A 20,898-nucleotide genomic window follows, 5' to 3' on the forward strand; every position below is an offset into this window, starting at 1 on the left:
TTTTCCACCAAAAATATCCCAGGATGCACCGGTGTGCGCAAGCGCTCTTCAGTTTGCTAGCTTCGTAGAGAGCGAAATGGCGACAGCAAATCCGATAGAAGATCTCTTATCCACTGACATAGATGAGAGTGAAGTGAGTGCGTTTGTTGGATCTCTGGAGTCACGATTAGCTTCTCCAACTCACAAAGACATCTCCCACCAAATTACAGACTCTTCTGTGAACAGTAACCATATCAGCAATGTGCTAAATGTCTCAACCGCTACATGTAGTTCTAGCTCCCTATTCACTGTCCAAGGACAGAAGGGTTTGCAAAGCCATGGCAGTCCTGTCATTAATAGTTTATATGGTGCAAATGTGAAATCGGACTCACAACTTCTTGGAATACCTTCTATATTGAACTCTACGAATGCAACAGGTAGCCCTGGAGGATTGCTAAACATTACTACATTGAACTCAACGCCAAACAAAACTAATACCAGAGCTGTGAACAGTTCTGGGAATATAATGTTGGTCGCCCCATCACATACACCTCCTTTACCTGTGGCATCCCACACCCCTCCTCATGTTAATGTTGGACCAAATGGTAATTTAACTTTTACTGGGGCCAATAACCGGGCTAGTCCCCAAAACTGTTTAGTAGTAACTGCTCATAATAATACTAGTAACACCACGGTGTGTGGCAGTGGTTCGAATGGCAGTAAAACAGTGTCCAGTAGTGCCATGTATAACCTGGCCAGTATTGCAGCAGAGCAAAAGCCTCTCGCTGTCCCAACGGGAATGATAGACATTAAAACTTCAAGCACAAACAGCAAGTTAACTGTTCGAGATCAGCTTGACAAGAAGCCAAATATCTCAGCTGTATCTGGTTCACCAAGTGCTTCAAAACATCAGATTGTTGTGAAGCAGGAAAGTCGACATGTGAAACAGGAACAAATGCAGCCAACACAACCATCTAGTGTGCATATTGTGAATGCTACTTCTAAAGGAATTGTGAGTAACACATCAGGAAGTCATAATGTTATTACAGTGTCCAGGCCAGCTGTTGGCCAAGGAGGTGCAATAGTGCGACCACAGATTATAACGACCCAAACATCACACGCTAATGGGGCACAACAAATGACAGTGGTTCCAAGGATGCCCAATGCAACTAACAGCCAGCCAAAGACCGTTCAAACAACACGAATTAACCCACCTATTCGAATAGCAGCTGCACCACAGATAAACATCGCTCCAAGACCAGGGACGGTAAGTAATGTATTTAAAACATGCTTATGATAAATTTGATTTTTAGAGAACACTTTAATATTTCTGAGAAGATAATTTTGTTGAAATTTGATCATGTAATGCAAGTACACGTAAATGGCTTACATGCCTTGGATGTACAGTTTATATGTACAGTGCATAACAGTTGATAGTATTGGTACTTCTTTACTTTTATAGATCAGCTGTCAGTGCCCTGTTTATTTTGTGTTTTACTGGCAGATCAACACTAAAAAATCTAGATATGGAATAAAAATAAAACTGACAATCCACCTTTGACCTGTGTATTTGGTACGATCTTGATGTTTTCTATGATCTTCCTGTTTTTCAAGACTTTCTGATCATGTAAATATGTATTCAGCAGGAAAAATTGCCAAGATAGTCTGCATTTTCCGTAAATTAGATGATGTTTAAGTTTTGTTTTTATTCCAACTGACAACATTCAGAAAAGATTTATTCTGCCCATAAAACAACAGTTAAAATTGGTGTGGCCTAAAGAGATTGCAGTGGACACAGGGCTGCCCAATTTCCTACCCTCTGCTACCATTCAATTTATAGCTGGTTGGTAGTGAGGTTGGGGTGGTTGTAGTTCTTTTTACTCACATTTATGTCACGTTTTTTTATTTCAGAGTATGTGTTGGCTCAGTTTACACTGCTAGTCATGCTTGAAGATTATGATCATTTTTTGTCAGTTTCTGTTCCTATAACCAAATGTCTTACCATATTCTTGTGTTGAGTAGCCCCCTCTTCTAATAAGTGTGTTTGATGGAATGGCTTATAGTCTTCTGTCCAGGGGCTGAAACATTACATTTTTGCTACCTGATACAACTGACAGATCAATTTTTTGGTGCTACCTGTTCATAACTTCCTCCACCTGTATACATCTTTTTCTGGAGCTAAACATCATTCTTATTTTTAAAAAAATATGTTTAACTGCAAACAAAAAGGTTCAGTATTAAGAGCAGTTTTTATATAGTGAAATTTAGCCTAAACTTATTTTTAAAACATTTACAGTGATTGCTAAAACACACCTGCAGGTAACTGTTGATTTTACCTGTCACTCAGCAATACTACCTGTCTCAAAACAAGTGGACACCTTATTATTTTGACCCCATTACTGATGTTACTTGTACATGTATTTATTTTTTTTTTGTATGATTTTTATCCATCAAATAGATAAATAAATAAATATCCATGTATGTACAGGTTCTTTCTTATTCCATTTTAGCATGTCGTACACTCAGGATCCTTTCACGTCCTTTTGTCATGATATTCACTATGCAAATTTGTTAATGTGTTCTTTCAAATTGGTCTAAGATAACTGTCAAGTTGTTTTTATAGATAGGACAAACAGCTCTGTAAGTCGCTGTTTTGGTCAGTCAAATTTTTGACATAGTCCATTCACTTAATAAGGGTCCCTAGTCAAAGACAGATTAGACTTCTTCTGGGATCTAGCAACTACATGTATTTCAAATTTGCATTTGTTTTTAATATAGATTTTGCATTTGAATTCTGAACAAAAAATGTTCTAAACTGAAGGACTAGTATGTGTACAGTACCTGCACAGTTTAAATGTGCATGTTAGTGAACTAAAAATACAAGCTTATCACGTTAATAAACATCCAAAAAGGGGAATTCAGCAAATTTGAAGCATACACTGTACTTACACCCATTGAGAGAATTTGTAATATTTACTGCTGTGTTGATTTCATATTGTTATACATACATCTATGTACATGTTTCAATCCATGTGGTTCAAGCCATGTTTTGCTGAAGATCTGAAGCCATTCACAACAATGTCACATATTCTAATCAAACTCCTCTGACACATTTCTCAAAGCATTTTAACGATGTTACAGGCCATTTTTAGCTCACCTGTACTAATTACGGTGAGAGCTTACATCTACTTCACTCCCAAGTGTTTGTCTCTTTTTTCACAGTACTGATCTACATGTACATGTATATGTAACCTTGACTATGAAGCAAAGTTTAAGGAGAGAGAATGGAATGTTCAAAAGTCATTTACTTAAATGCTTATTACATGGTTATTTAATAAATTTGAAACTTAATTCAACAGCGAATGTTCATTGCCTTGGCTATAAGGGCGGTATTTCCAAAATGTATTGAGCTTAAATGTGGCTCACAAAAACAGTGAATTTTATGGTTCAGTGTTAAACATGTAGATGTTAAGGTTGGTTTCTCAGAAAGTTATGTATTGCAAATGAATTGTTGGTGACCTACATGTGTGTTAATAAGTCACTTTCACATTTCAGGCAGCTACCATTTTTTTTTTAACAGAAATGTCACAAGAGTTGGGTACTAATTTTCACTCAACAGCCTATGCTTTGAGTTGACGCTGCCGTGCTTACTACATTAAATATCTTCCATTGAAATTCTGCCTTGGAAATCATGTCCACATGCTTACTGATTTAAAATCAATGGAGAAACTGAAAATGCCAAGCAGAAAGTGAAAAGCAGCTGCAACCTCAAACTTCAAAGGTCATTGTTCGTGACTAGGTGCTAATTTGACCACGACTTCTCTGTTGTGCTGAGCGTAGTGGCCCATATCCGGAAATGTGAACGTCTCTAGAATAAATTAAAACATTCATTTGTCACTTCTTTGTGTTAGAATCAGTGTTAAAGGATACATAAAAAGCTTGGTTTTTATTTTTTTTTTATTTCTCAAAGGGCCTAACCTGATGCATATGACATACATGGTCTAACATATAAAAGTACGAAAAACTTTTCTTTTTGGCATTAAAAATGGCTTTAAGATACAGTTTTCCTAAGGCACAGCGGTCAGTCCGTAAATTAAGCAAAATATGCATAAAATAGATGGCTTATTAAGAAATATAAAATACACCTAAACATTTTATTTTTTGTCGTATCATGTATCCTGTAAAGTATATGTGGATGTTAAGGATGATATCTCAAGAAGTACTGCATCTTTTGGACGTGTAAATCACACAAAACAAAGGGAATATTCTGTTGTTGATGCTCTGTCTTTGTTCTAAATACAGTAAATTACAAAATTCTAGACTGTTGTTAGTCAGCCTTTAAGGTACTTGTAAATTTTATTAAGGGTGGTGTCTCGAAATGTACTTCATATGTTTTTGCATTCATGCGTCTCCTCTTTAATAGTACTAATCTATTTTTAAAACTCTGCAAGTATCATTTGTTATTGACCGTAAAGCCAGCTTAGGCAAAATTTGATTACAAGCTACAATATCATTAAAGGACACTCCTCATTTGATATGTTGGACTTTTAGACTTTATGCAAGTTAATGCTGTGTGAATGGGTGTAGGTAGAGTTGAATTTATTATTATTTGTTTTTTTTTTCCAAGGATTGTTTAGAACTATCTGGGTTATGGCAGGATAGTTTAGATTCCTGTTTCGGTTGCAAAATGCAAAGAATACATTGTAACTTATAAACATGTTTGAAAAAAAAATAAGTGACAGCAATAATGCCAACTGTGATTGTTACAAAGTCCCAAGTTACATTATATAAAATGTGTTGCATGTAGATGTGATCAGGAAGTACAAATAGGGTGAAATTTGTTCTGCAACTGTAGGTTGCTAGGCACAGCTGCATCATCTTATCACTACAAGCACCTGTTCATTTAGGCGTTGTATGTCATACATGTGCACTAAATGACCATAAATTTCGTCCATGACTAACTTGCCCATTTTTTCTGATTCTGACAGTTATATTGATTTTATAAAGGTGCTTTGAGGTTGACTTGGAACATGGGATAATATACACAAGTTGTGTAACTCCGAAAAAAAGACTTCATTGTGAATTAATATGTCTGCATTTTATTTAGCCATCATCACTCTCCTGATGATGGCTAAATAAAATGCTGAAGTATTGAGTCACAGTGAAGACTTGTTGCGGAGTTACACTACTTGTGTATTATGTTAAACTCATCAGTGGCTCTACAGGATTATGGGATGATGTTCTACTTGAAAATTGTAAGTTTCAAAAGTAAGATTATGTGGCATTTATTTTGCCTCTAAAAATGCACTTTTGTGGACGAAATTTTAGGTCATTTAGGGTACTTGTAGTCATGTATTTGGACCCACACGGTATTGATAATGATTTTATATTTTGGCTTGAACTCATATAACTGTGGATCCATGTATCATCACAATTAACTAAACAGAATATTAACTTGATGTACTGTTGTTTCTGTGCTGTTAAATCTGATATAGGCTACGCCAAATGCCAGAACAGATTACATTGTGGACAGTCACAGCAAGATCCTGTCTCAAGCAGTGCGTGCATTGGATTGAAATGCAGCAGCCACGTTTCCACATATGTTTACACGGACATGTACATGACATATACTTGTAGGTGTACATATAAACACTTAGTTCAGAGCATTCAGGACCGTCACTGGTTCCGACGGTTAAGTGCTGGCTCACTGCAAATGTCTTGCATCTTGATCAGTGACGACACTCTTTTGAAGTGAGCTGTTGCTTTGGCTTTATTTAAGTCAGCAGGTTTGTCAGATACCTGACAAAGGGATGTGGCTTATTCTTCCACTCCTTAATTAAAGCTAACCTCAGTGATATATGTAGATACCGGTATGTGGAAAATTCTTCATTGTGGTGTAAAACATCAGTCAAATAAACAAGCAAGCAAATAAATGCAGGGCACTGCTTTGTGCTGCAGTTCACATTGCATCAGCTGTCAAAATCATGTTCTGCACGCCTCTGTGAATTTTCACTCTATTAACTCTTTTGTTTATGTTGGGTACATTACTTGCCACTCCAACAGTTACACACTGTTCTTCTACATGTGAGCCATGTGACAGAATTCATGGGGACATGCTTAGTGGATTTATATACATACCTCATGTAAATGTATAGGCTCTGAAATGGAGCAGTTTTGTGAACAACATTGTGTCTTTTAGGATGTTTAAGTGACACTTGAATATATATTATACATACATGTTACTATCTGTGCACTTGCAGTGCCGCATGTACTGTAAGCAAAAGAAATCTAATAACGGTTGGTGCGTGAGCTGTAAGAGGATTTTGTGCATGGTTGTTTTCGTCATCCTGATAAATATGTGTTTGGCTGTTGCAGAACACCATAACCCTGCCTCCTGGCCTTCATGGGACATTTATGATGAAGAATGAGCAGGGTCAGATTGTGTTGATGTCCACAGGACAGCATGGTGGCATCCCCACTCAGCAGACCTCCACATCTGCCTTACAAGGCAAAGTCAACATACAAACAATCAAGGTAACTGTACCTATTTTGCTAGAAAAACCATAGACATTGACTGCCTCAGTGACCTAATGGTTACAGCACCCACGTCAAAGTCAGGAGTCTTCCAGCAATCTGGAAATTGTGGTGGGTTTCCGCCGCGCTCTGCCCAGTTTCCTCCCACCATAATGCTGGCCGCAGTCGTACAAGTGAAATATTTTTAAGTATGGCGTAAAACACAAATCAAATCAAATAAATAAATCAGGAGACCAGGGATTAAACCCGGTAGGGTCAGGTGGGGTCATACCAAAGATTTTGAAATCATTAATGATACTTATTGCTACCTGGCTTAGCACTCAGCACACCCAGTCCCATAAATCTGACTGCCATCTTCCATGTATATATTTTATAAGTGAAATATTCTAGAGTACAATATAGTAGAAGACTTGATGAACATATTTAAAAACTAGTTTTAGTTATTCAGTAGGTCCAAAAGCATCAGTTATCTGCCTTGGCAAAATGTCAGTGACTTTAATTTGTCATTTTCTTTAAATTGTGACAGTTTAAATGATGTAAGTGTTTATACACTACATACATGTTGTGTGTTACATGGTTAATGGGCTGGCTTGCTGATACTACAGTATCAAACCCTTCACCAATGAGGCTGCATGTTAGAAATCTTTCTTTTGCTATTTTGGCTGGAGCTTTGAGTCATGTGGTTTGTCAGGTACCTGGCAAAGGTTAGTGGTTTACCCATAAACCTGACTCTATGTTCATAAGTCAAATATTCTTGAATATAGAATAAAACAAAAATCAAACAAAATGAAGAATAAAGAACTCCTTTCTAAAGATATCACAGGGACTTTACTTTGTGATAATATATTCTGTAGTATTTCTTTTCCTTTTCTTCTCTCGCGGTAACACAATTGTATTTTACAATACTATCAGTCACAAGCGAGGCCTACAGGTGCACAGACTGTCCTGGCTATACAGCAGCAGACTGGAGCTACCACTCTCCATCCCCATGGGGCGACAGGTACACCTCCTCATCAGATTGCCTCGGCTCACCCAGGGGGTATACCTACACAGACCATAGTGCAAACCCCAGTATCCGCCCCTGGGGCCACAGGAGCTCAGGGGCCTTCCTTAACACCGGGTGCATCAGCAGGTAAGACATAGGACATATACTCGACACAGGTATAGTGCATCCAGTGCTGCAAGTGTCCCCTCAGTAAGCTCAGCTAGTGTTATTAACAACCTTCATCTTGATTGTCTGTAAACTACATGTACTCTGCTAGCTAGTGTTGCAAATGACTGCAGTCAGAATCATCCTGGACTTTTAACCTGATCCACCTCATTGTATTTTTCAGTGGCTCAACAGCAGGCTATGGAACATGTGAAAAAGTGCAAAAACTTTCTGTCCACACTAATTAAACTGGCCTCTAGTCAACCTCCTCAGACAATACGCAATGTGCGGGAGCTCATTCAACGGCTAATAGTAAGTACATGTGCTCTCGTGGTTATTGTGACCAGACACCATCCATTACTCAGTGATATATTAAACACTGATGTGGTGGTAGACTGGAACCTCAAGTTCACTGTCATTTACAAGAACCTGGGGGATCTACTGGTTATCGTGGTTGCGCAGCATAATGATCCAGGAGCCTCTCACCAATGTGGTCTAGAGCTGTGAGTTCAAGTCCAGCTTCTGTGGGCTTTCTCTCCAGTTGTACAGGGGAAGGTCTCTCAAGCAACCTGAGGATGTTCGTGGATGTCCCCACCATAATTCTGGTCGACATCATATAAGTCAAATATTCTTGAGTACAGGGTAAAACACCAATTATATGAATAAATGAATGCATAAACCTGTCACTAGTAGAAAACTAAAATGCTTTCACAAACTATCATGTATATAGCAGTAAAGTTTCAGCAAACTTTGTGAAATATTAATAATATTGATACATTATTTCTTTATGATGTATCAAGATCTTGATTGGTCATTTATGTGGAAACTGTCACTCAGAATGCTTGTGTTGTCTTGTTTTCAGGATGGTAAGGTTGAACCAGAGCAGTTCACAGAGAACCTACAGGTGGAGTTGAACTCTTCCCCTCAACCCAACCTCGTTCCGTTTTTAAAGGTATTTTTTGTTCTTATTATCAGATTTTTGACATATTATTTGTTTTCTGTATCATTCACATCTGCGTATATCTTTGTAAAAGTGTGTACATGTGATTTAATTATGGACTGAAATGTACATATGCACATATATCTTTTCAAGTTTGCACTTATAACCATATGTACCCATTTTTAGCTCGCCTGGACAAAGTACAGGCATAGCTAATGTCTTACCCTGAGCGTCAGCGTCCAATAATAAGTAATGTTAAACAAAATGTTAGAGGTGGTTTCGCAAAAAGTACTGCATGTATTGAGCTCAGGGTTTGCACATATGTAGAGCACACTAACACAAGGGGGATGTTCCATCTTTGATTTGGTGTGTACATATTAAATACCATAAATTACTGAATTCCTAACTTAGTGTATTGTGTATTAGAATCAATGATAAACAAAATCTTACGGGTGACCTCTCAAAAAGTATTGTGTGTATTGACCTGAAGTTTTACACGCATGTAAAACACAGTAACACAAGGGGATGTTCCATGGCTTATACTCTGTGAGCATATCACTGTAAATTACCAAATTCATGATTTAAGTTCTTCATGTGTGGAGCTGTGGTTTTGCATTCATATGTCTCATACAGGCGAGCTCCCAGTAAAGTAAAGACATCAAAGTTTTTTCGTTACTGCACCTATTTTTATGTGTATAATCAAGCAAATATTTGCCTCCATAGTTGTAATGGGATTCATTTGAAATTGTTAATAATATTGTGAAATGTGTTGTTAATACCTGTATTAGGGTAGTAATTATTTTATAAAACAAGAAATTTATGCAATTCAATGATATGTGCAGATATACTTTATACCTTGGAATTTTATTATGTTTGTAACATATGACCGACTTACATGATCTCTTTACTTCAACAGAAACTTGTAACTTTTCTCCTCGTTCCTGTAAAACTGACAAGTTATTCATGCTGGCAGTAACCTTTCGAATGGCATACCATTCAGCAAATCGTTTGTAACAACATCCTTATGATGATGATTATTGCTTTGTTTACAGAAAAGTCTGCCACTGTTGCGGCAATCCCTGAGTCAGAATAAGATGACAATAGAAGGCGTGAAAGCACCGCCGTCAGAGGTTCTGCAGGGGTCCGCCTTCCCTCACTCATCAAGTCCCGTCTCTATCAACACTCGTCCACACATTCATCAGCAGCCTCACACAATTCAGTCTCCACACGCACAGGTCAAGGCAAGTCACTTCAGTCTCTCTCTCTCTGGTGCCATTCAAACTTACATGTACATCATATTGTTACAGTGCTACATGTGGTATAATTTGTCTCTAATGATTAGTGAAGCAGGGACAGTAACCCATCATCCAGTAATTCTGACAGTCCTGTTGTATTGCACGTACAGCAGAAATTATATCTAATATGAATGGTTACATTCAGGCCAATTTCAGGGTGACATAAGAAAAGAAAAGGCAATGTGTATTGTTGGTGAGAAATTAGTGGTTATACTGGCATAGCATCTGTCTGGTATTTGTTACAACTGTCCCAGACTTTATGATACCTCTATAGCATCACTCTATGGGGCTGTGTTCCTGTAATAGATAATGAAATCCCCATCAATATTAAAACCAGGGTGTGACTTAAATGTGTGCACAAAGCTTGACAGAGTATTCTCCCATGAGTGGATGGATCAGTCACAGATAGGGAAATCCCCAATGATGTCAAAACACGGTTATGGCCTACTTGTGCACATGTGGTGTGGTATAGTAATCGCCCCTGACCAGATGAAATAATGGTATACTATGTATGAATGTGGCACAGATGTAGAAGTGAAAATGACAATGAAATAAATACGTAATAATAATATAATTGAAATCTCTTTGTGTTAACAGCACATCGTACGTCAGCTCACACCCCAGCAGTTGTCTCAGATCAGATCACAGAAACCTGTATCCATATCAACGGGCTCGCCTCTGCCGGGACAAGCCACTATTCTTACCAAAGTGGCACATGGCAAGGCAGCCTTATCAGGGGCCATGCCCACCACAGTCAGTGCCCTTCAGGCACGAGTGGGCGGCAAGCACCAAGATGCAGGTGGAGGGGCGCAACACAAGGAGAAGCGCAAGTTTGAATCTCTCAAGTATGATCACTTGTACTCTTTTAGTAATAATAATAGACTTCATCATGTTGTTGTCCTTTTCTTCAACGACTCAGTTATGTCATGCATTGGGGAAGAAGAAAGCTTGTTTCTGTGGAAAGAGCGGGGTATATTAACTGAAATCTTCAATGAAATCCACTACAGTGATGTTTTGGAGTTAACAAAGTGAATTTACTGATAGGAGCGTTTAGCCCAACCTAGTTATACACATATATACATTCACATGTATAACTAGGTGGTACATGTATTCAAATACAAAGCCTCTATTTTCCTGCGAGTACAGTAGCTCCTGTTTGGAAAAATAAAAATATGCATGGTTTTATTAACTTTTTCCTGTATGAAAGAAATGGTGATGCTGACTGCACATTGATTATGAACCTATTGATGCTTTGTTTGAGGAGGAAGTCAGATGATTAGGGTGGGCGAGTTGCTTCTTGGCTTACACACATAATATGTTTGATTAGTACCAAATAATATTTTTGTTTTGTTCATGCAGAATCATATTCACTGAGTTGTGACTAATTGCATTGTTGTTACAGAGATGCTGATGATGATATTAATGACGTGGCCACGATGGGTGGCGTCAACCTGTCAGAGGAGAGCAAGAATATTCTGGCCACTAATGCAGACTTCATTGGCACTCACATACGCTCCTGTAAAGATGAATTGTTTTTAAACCAAGGTCCATTATTGGCAAAAATTAGCTCAATTGGTAAGTATATACTTAACATTATTATTTGTTCCACCCGAGGTGTTTTGATTCGTTTATAACAGAAGTATATTGACAGTAGCAATTGTTAGCCCCTGGCCATTTGGTGGTGGGATTATATCATCTTTTCAGCCTGCCTGTGTGTCGGTAAACCTTCTTGTTCAGTCCTGGGTTTACTACAGTCTACTGGATTAATCGTTGTGGATTGTTGTATAGACAACACAGAACATGTAAGGAGAAGATCATTGTAAATTCTGCAGGTTTATCATTTTACTTTTTATAACAAAGAATTTGTGTCTTTGCCCAGTTAACCTTTTTTGTACTGCAGTTTTCTTGCCCATTTATCAGCAAGCTTTATGTGCAATGAAGACATACCATCCATGGAGATATGCAGTGTAGGGCAGAAATTCATTATGCTTGATTTCGGATATGCTCCTTGTGAAAACACGCCCTTTTTACATCCATTTTGTGCATGTTTGAGAACATACATGTAGCGTGGAAGTGGTGTAGCCTATAGCCTATGTCCTAGTAGTTAGTTGGAACAAGTAAGTCACTCCAGTGCTGAATTTTTTGCTTGAAGCACAAAAACGACATGTAGTAATAGAGCATTGGTTATGTTTTATCTATATTCAGCGGCCTTTCCAGTAGCAGTTCTACACTTTGTTGAGAAGAAATCAGCATTTATTTACTGGCATGTGGCAGCAGAACATATGATTATGTTTTGGTGTAATTGCAGGTTAATTTTACCAACTTTGCAACAGAAAACAGGTGCTCATCTTTCCAAAAGTGAAAGTTTGTAACATAAAGTATCTAACACAAATACCTTAATGCACAGGTTTAATTATCCTATACGTTTCAGTGTCTTATTCATTAGTCTAATTTCATGTGACTTGTCGGGTGTGAGATTGATATTCTAAGGTTTGTTGTAATATAAAGTCAAGTCATGTATGCACCTTATTAATGGTTATAACAATAGGTTTTGTATCATTTACCTGTGGCTTGTGTGTGCATTTTATCAGGTAATTTTTACCTGTACTTCATACACATGCACTTCTTAACATTTTATGAATAGGGATAATACAAGCTAAGCTATTTGCTTTGATTCTTTAATTATTTAGTGTTGGAGGGAGGTTTGGGGGGAGGGGGTTGGGGTCAGTGGCAGAAGGAATCAGCATGCCACTGCAGTGCAAAGACCAGGAGTCTCTCACCAATGAGGTCTTTGTAAGTTCAAGTCCAGCCTGTTCTTGCTTTGTCTCTGGCCATATGTGGGAAGGTCTGACAGCAACCTGTGGATGGTTGTTAGTTTCCCCCAGGCTCTGCTCGGTTTCCTCCCACCATTATCATAAATGCCAGCTGCCGCCATATAAGTGAAATGTTTTTGAGTACGGTGTAAAACACCAGTCAAATGAATAAAATAAGTAATATTTAGCTATCATATCCTCATTTGTAGTAATATATTATATTGTAACGTTAATATGTGCACTGTATTGACTAAGAGATGATTTTGTTGTTGCAGCAAAAAAGTATGGTGTAACAGATATCCCAGCTGATGTTGTCAGTTTAGTATCACAGGCCACACAAGAGCGGTTACGCAATATTGCGGAAAGATTATCAACAATAGCTGAACACAGAACAGAAATTTACAGGGTAAGTTCCCATCACCCCCCACCCCCACCCCTTACTCTGTTTACTTTGACTGGGTGCTATACACATTGAACTTTTGAAAACCTGTGTGTCGCATGTGGGAAAATCTTTCAGCACACTACCCTTTGTTTTCAATCTTTGTTTACGTGTTTATAGGGTGTTAATCTAGGAATATGTTAACAGCATTATTTTGTGTAAACTGATAAAATGATTTACTGAACCCCTGAATTTGACAAGTCGGCGAATATGGCATTGACTCCATGAGAAATTTTTAAATGTGTATAAATTGTATTTCAAAATGACCATGGGTAGTGAAGATGGAATTCTGTGAAATTAATTCTTTCCAGTTATTCCCCAGATCTGTTGGCTGACATTGACTGTGTTGTTTAAAGAAATTTAAAAACCTTTTTTGTTCTCTTCTCTAGATGGATTCAAGGTTTGAAGTTACTCAAGACACGAAGACGCAGTTAAAATTTTTAGAGGAGATAGATAAGTTGGAGAAAAAGAGACACGAGGAACAGGAGAGAGAGATTTTATTACGGGCAGCAAAGGTATGTCAGCCGCTCTGTCCATTAGGTACTTGTGTTGTCAGAAGGTAGGAAAAGCTGGTCACCTGTAGTGTCACGAAATAGCATGCAAAGCCACTTTAGCTCAGCCAAGAAGGGTAGTTGTCGAATGTAATTCTGAAATTAAGGAACACAAAGTGTGGACTTCTAATGTGTCAGATCAACGGTAAGTCACATTCACCACATCTTCACACGCGTCCTTAGTGTAAACCAGTGTCAACCGAGTGGTCTGCATAATCAGCTAACCTGTTCAGAGTGTTAAACTGTTCAGAGTGTTACCGAACCAAAAAACGACCCAAGACAACCGTACAAACTCACAAAATAAATACATTTTCAGACACTACACCCACTGTGGCCTCCATCTCGTTCTGATAATCGTACATACAAGTCACGTGACCCATGTTAGTGCAGAAAAAACTGGGGTTGTTCAAGGGAGATAAAAATATTTATGGCAATCATTATGGTCACACTAGGCATGTCTAGTCGTCCATTTGGCTGCTTCACTCACCCCTGTTGTCCGATGGTGCTGATCACTTCACTCTCGCAATTGATCGAAATGGTGATGGCTTCCTGCAACAGTGGGTGTATTGTCTGAAAATGTATTTATTTTGTGAGTTTGCGCGGTTGTCATGAGTCATTTTTAGTTCGCCGACACTCCTGATTAGGTTAGTTGATTATGCGGACCACCCTGTTGACGGTTTACGCTAAGGAAGAGTTAATGCACTTGTGAAGTTGTGCTAAAAGTTACTTACCATCGATCCGACACATTAGAAGCAGTTCGATTTCAGAGTTACATTCCACAACCACCCAGAAGGGTAGATCCCAAGTGTGACCAACAACAACAGTTGAGCATCACCCAGGTGGAGAAAAACCACTCCTTCACCAGGATATGGGATGTGTAAAGGTTTCTGTAGCTGGACATGTCAGTTAAAACTGTCTCCCCTTGCTTAGCTTAACACTAAGAAACTGACAGTATGCACAATAAAGAATGCTGTGCCTCTCGAATTATCCCTTGCCAATCTGGAAGCGGGCTAAAAATACCTCATTCACTGCTAACATCTTATCCGACAGTCAGCTATTGTTTTCAAAAGAAACTTTAACTATGAAAATCTGTGTAATATTTTAGGTAACACAGGTCATAATTTCAAAGTTTCTTGTAAATTTTTAATATTATGAGCGTTTGATGCTGTGCATGATTGTGTTATCTGAAGAGTATATGTATATTATCCTGGTCATTTGAATTCGTTAATTTAAGTATATTCTAGCTTTTCCTACTGTACTTGTCTGCTTATATTCATTGGCTTCATGTGACTGGTTTTCAGGTACCTGGCAAACGGTGGTAGATTGAAAGGATAATGCCCAGTTTTCTCCACCCTTAAAACTAAGTGACATCACATGATTAAAGAACTCTTCAGTACAGCGTTAAACAGCAATGATATAAATAAATATTTCTATTTATAGAGTCGATCGAAAACAGAAGATCCTGAGCAAGCAAAATTAAAACAGAAAGCTAAAGAGGTAAATATGTGTTTTTAGCAGATTATATCTAGATTTAAGTACAGAATCTATGGTTTAGCTGATTTTTGTACGCCCCCGCCATTGGGCGGGCATATTACATTACAGCAGTTTTGTCTGTTCGTCCGTATTCATGTCCGGGCTATATGTCCAATTGTTTTCAACAGTTTTGAACAGTTTTAATTTTTGATGGAAACCATAACCATTTTTGGGAAGCGTGGGAATGACTGCCAGCAACCTGCTGATGGCTGTGGGTTTTCCCCGGACTCTGCCCGGTTTCCTCCTGCCATAAAGCTGGCCGCCGTCGTATAAGTGAAATTTTCTTGCGTACAGCGAAAACACCAATCAAATAAATGAATATATATATTATATAAATAGATATGATTTAGTTTCAGGGCTATAACTCCAACTGTTTTCTGCGTAGAGTTTTAATTTTGGGTGGATACATACATACACAGATGACAATGTGTCTCGATTCACATTTGTTCATTTCAGCGCTTGTCATGGTTATTAGATCACCAATTTCCCTATATATATCATCTAGATAGATATAATTTCGTGTTCAGGCTGTAACTCCAACTGTTTTCCGCATAGAGTTTTGATTTTTGGTTGATACATAGATACACAGATGACGATGTTTCTCGACTCACATTTGTCCATTTCCGTGGTTGTCCTGGTAACCAGTTAGCCATTTTACACTACAGAAATAGATATGATTTCATGTCTGGGCTACAACCCCAACTGTTTTCCGCATAAAGTTTTCATTTTTGGAGGATATTTCTCCACTTGCGCGATTGTCATGGTAACCACATACCTATCACCAACACCCATGAAGATTCCCCTCAGGGGTTATACTCACCACAATGCTGCTTGTAATCTTTTATCAATTTCAAACAAATGCATTTGTAGAGGCGTATGTTGTGTTCACCTGAACACTTCTTGATGTATTGTCCTATGTATGATCACAACTTCAACTTAGACACAACTTTTGATCAGTTATGTTTGTATGAGTTTGTTCCATTTTCATATGTGTAATTTGTGGCTCACACATATTTGGTGGTGAAATTTTGGATCCTTAAATTTATCATATTAATGCATTGGTCCTGGATGGATTGTTTTACTAAAGTGTACTAGCAGCTGATTGACCCCTGACCTGTATAAATGTAGCATGGTCATTTTGGTTGAGCTGAAGCTTATTCAGGAGGCTTGTCAGGTTCATGTCAGTGGATTGTGGTTTTCTCCAGCTCTATCTAGTTTCCTGGGTCCATAAGTGTGTGGGCTAAGGTACAGGCAATATGTGCGATTACAGTATTAATTACACTCCTAATATCAGCAGACTATACTCTTCCACTCCCTGATAAGTATAGGCCCATTCTCTGATAAAACAGCTTGGTAAACAGGAGTTATCATAGTGCCAAACAAATGGCCTAAATATGGTGAAATATGTACTGACGGATAGTGGAAAGGCACTGTGCTACATCAGTCAAAGACAACCATAGCTAATCAGTCAGCCCTATATTTGTGAGCAGGTGGAAGGGTAATGTATGATGAGATACACCATTTGATATTATGAGTATAAGGGTTGATCCCCTTTCAATTACATTTTTTTTAGTTTTTTTTTAGTTTTCAGTTTACAGTACTATTTTGTTGGTTTATGCAAGTTTGTGCAGGTCCATATTAATTAACATCATTTCAGTATGCTCATATTCATGCATTGTTTCTTCTTTTTCATTATGCACCTGTTTATGAAATACCAATAAGCAATTTGTGGTAATGTCATTATTTATAGTTACAACTGGCGGAAGCGGAAGAGTTACGACAACAACAGGCAAACCAAACAGCACTGGCAGCAATTGGGCCTCGGAAGAAGAAGAAACTAGACACTGGAGAGGTATACATATTAGTTATGTTACATATATTATAAGATGGTCATTTTAACAGGGCCTTCTCTTAACTTTCCGTAACTCTTGTACTGCACTGTTTACCATCTTCAGCATTTTGTTGTGAGTAATGTCAGACAAGCCATGTGATCATATGAACTTATGAAATCATGTTTGTTTTTTTATATGAGGGAAAAAATTTTGAAAGCTACATAAAACTGTCTAAACAAACACCAGATGTGAGGTGTAAATTTTTGTATTTTTCCTTGTAGAGCTCAAGTACGACATCATTGCCGAATGGCGTGGGTAATACGCCTACCAGATCAGGGGTCAGTGTCTATCATACTATCAGAGTTGTCGTGTCTGAGAGTATTGTCCAGGGCCCAGTTCCACAGCGCGATCATGCTCTATTAAAGTTAATTGTGACTACCACGGCTGCATGGCTGTCAGTGTGATTAATACAGTATTCTTTATCTTTGATCGCCTTGCGAAATGTGGCCCAAAACTCTCTTTTTATCAAGAATACAAGCATTTCAACTTCACTCATTTTCACAATCTTGTCTATCTGTAGTAACTTATTCTAAAATTTCCCTTTCCACAGTTACTGTACTGAACTAAAAAACAGAGAGTAGGTAAAAAATCATTATTTCTTAATTTTACTTTGTGTACAGTATTGTTACAAGTTGCGTAAGCACTGTACTGATGTAAGCACATAATCAGTGAAGGAATAAGGTAACATCTTCTCAACTTTATACAAGGTCAAATAGCTGTTGAAGCTTTGATGTGGTGTGTTCAAAGAATTTTTCATTATTGCATGAAGTCCTTTATCTTTTTCTCTTTACAGGTGTCAAATCGACCCAGAATAAAACGTGTTAACTTAAAGGACTTAATCTTCCTTATGGAGCAGGAAAAGGACACAAGAAAGTCAACAACCCTGTACAAGGCATTCCTAAAATGAAATATATCTGAAATCTGTTTATATATTTATTTGTGACTACACATGCACATCTGTACATAACTCCCTAGGAGGGGGATAATTTTGTATACAAGCATTCATCACAAACATTTGTCATTCATCAGACTGGGGATGCAATGCTGATCAAACAAACTCACCAGAATTGCATTTATGTGGGCCATTGGACGTTTGCAAACTTTCATGTCCACAACATGTCAAACTCATTCAGTGGACTACTTCAGAGGCACTATGGACCTTTTCATGGTTTCACCATTATGAATTCTTAATTTTGGATGCCATATTTACTTGGAACTTGCTGGCTTGGGAAAGAAGCTATCCCATTGTGGACTTAGTTGCTTATAAAGTGTCTGTTTTGGGAGATTAATTCATGTCTTCTGGCATGAATTTATCTGAATTCTTCGAATGATGCTTGGAACTCACAGACAGCTTTTACATACACAGTTCTTTTTCTGGAGAGCTTATGGGTTTTCCTAGTAACATTTGCTTGTGAAGAGCAGAAAAGTATCCAATTTTGTGATGTAATAATTGTACCGGTAATAACCAGACTAGGTTGTGCTACTATTTATGATTTAGAGTAGCTGAAATCACTTAACAGATCACAGATTAGAGGTGTTGTCTGTGTAGCATGATTTGTATGTATCACACAATTTCTATTATTTATTAAAGATGTAAATGTTTCAGTGGTTAGTTGAGATGGAGGAGCATGTAGTTGTAAGTGAGAATCTAGATAGTAGACTGAATATCGCAGCAGATCGCTCAGACGTGACCTCAGTAAGCTCTTCCTTCCTGAGAATCTAGACTAAATATCGCATATCACTGGGATGTAGTTTTCGTCATCTCTCACAGACTCCACCCTTCACTTGTCTCATCTTACTCCTGAATCACTGCATGCAGGGCCACATGATCATTTTCTATCAGTGTGTCCTTACTTCACTTTTTATCCAAGCCCCATTGCCCTCAACAAGCATACTAGAAGATGGTTTCATGATGACGATTATTCATCCTCTTGAGAATTTTATCCGTTCTACACACTGCACTTTTGACATCCCTTGCTTAAATTTACTGATATGTGTGAATTTTGATAAATCAAGGCTGTATCCCAAGGCGGTACTTTTACCTGTAAACAGAGAATTCTTTTACATCATTCCATTGACATATTCTGATAACACCTTTCTCTGTAGAGCAAAATACAAAAACCTACTTTTTATGCTCTTTCCGGTTGTTTTAAGCGTGTTTACTGGTGACAGCATATATATGATACGGATACTAGCATCTTCATATTAAAGACTGATGATACCATTTCTCTGATATAAATATAATCCTTAAAACCACATGTTTCACTGACTGGTTGTTCTGTCAACTCTCGTTGCATGCAAGGGACACTAGTTTTAATTGTAATCTTCATAGAAGTATATAGCAAGAAGAGTACAGTGAAAATCAATTTCTTCCCCCAGACACTGAGCGGTTTCCTGCCACCTTAATGCTGGCCGCCGTCGTGTAGGTAAAAATAGTATGGTGTATAACACCAGTCAAAGAAATAAATAGATAACTATTATTTCATGTCCCACGTGGTCTGGCTCAGCTCTCTCTCTCTCTTTCTCTCTCTCTCTCTCTCTCTCTCTAGTCATCCACAGGTGCAGAGACTAACACTGCCAGCCACTACCCTCCTTTTTTTTTCTGCATGTCCGTTAAGTAGATACAGGTCTTCAACGTGCAAAGACACTGAAAGGAAGTCTAGTGATAAATTGTTCAAACTGATAAATTTGTGTAGGCATGGTAAAGTTTTATTTGTAAAATTTCTAATTATATATTTTTTTGTTTTATTTTTTTTTTATGCATACATCTCTCCTGTAGTAAGATTTACATCTGGCCTTATTTCTGATCATTTGTATTCACTGATGTATTAATTACGGCTCTGCTCAATTGGTGTTCTCAGTGTAGAATGACTAGACTTGTAAATGTCCCTGCAGGTTGGTATTTGTATTTTAATTATTTCCCCAGGAAATTAATTCCGTGAGACCTTGGTCCTGGTTGGAATTAAAGGAATGGAGGCTTTAGACACAACTAAGAGATGATTCATTATGGAAAATTATACCCATTGTTTACTTGCATCATAGCTGAATGAGTCGATTTCAGTCATCAGTGTAGATGTTACCAGAACTATGGATTGCCAGAATGATCGCTGTTGATGCGAATTGTACATATCTGTTAGCATGGAATGACCAGACAGTGCACATGTTAATGGTTGCAGTTGGCCACTGTTGTAACAATGAAATGATTGTGGGGAGAACTATTAGAATTGGTTACTAATTTAGAGAGATTCTATCAACTGTTAATGACTGTTCCTTTCCCCCAACAGAGTTTGTATATACATGAGTGACTGTTATCGGTGAAAATTCAATAGATCAGCATTTTTCTGTTTTTTTTTTTTTCTTGTTTTTGTTTTTTTTTCTTCTTGTTTTGTACATAGTGTCTCACACCATGAATAACGACAAATAAGATAATTACATTACTACTATAATGTTGCAATCGTTAAAGTGCTTCGGGTCTGTTGTGTGACCATGTGGCGGTGTACGGCAAGGAGATCTTCTTTACCACTACCTGTATACATTATACATATGCTGTGCATATGTAAACCCGTTGCTTTATGTATATTAAACTTCATGTGCGAGAGTGAAAGGCATCTATTTTACAATGGAGTACTGTTTGCGTTGTGTTTACAAATTATTTCGTCTTTCTTGCTTTCTGATTGGTTGGTTGCTAGTTAATTTTGTAAGTTTATTCATTGACTTATTGGATTGTTGTTTAACACCACGCTCAAGAACGCTTAAGTTATACGATGGCGGC

General features: G+C 37.9%; 1 protein-coding gene across 1 annotated transcript; it reads left to right on the forward strand.

The window, feature by feature from the left end:
* The first annotated feature begins 76 nt into the window (after positions 1-76).
* LOC135475048 (transcription initiation factor TFIID subunit 4-like) lies at positions 77-19,652 on the forward strand. The gene is made up of 14 exons (XM_064754789.1): positions 77-1,246; positions 6,355-6,513; positions 7,426-7,645; positions 7,848-7,975; positions 8,526-8,615; positions 9,656-9,844; positions 10,496-10,743; positions 11,301-11,473; positions 12,987-13,117; positions 13,540-13,665; positions 15,142-15,198; positions 16,985-17,086; positions 17,348-17,404; positions 17,920-19,652. The coding sequence occupies exons 1-14, from the start codon at positions 77-79 to the stop codon at positions 18,031-18,033; spliced, it is 2,964 nt and encodes a 987-aa protein (XP_064610859.1). The 3' UTR covers positions 18,034-19,652.
* The last annotated feature ends 1,246 nt before the right edge of the window (positions 19,653-20,898 follow it).

The sequence above is a fragment of the Liolophura sinensis genome, chromosome 9, assembly GCF_032854445.1.
Source record: "Liolophura sinensis isolate JHLJ2023 chromosome 9, CUHK_Ljap_v2, whole genome shotgun sequence".
Lineage (NCBI taxonomy): Eukaryota > Metazoa > Mollusca > Polyplacophora > Chitonida > Chitonidae > Liolophura > Liolophura sinensis.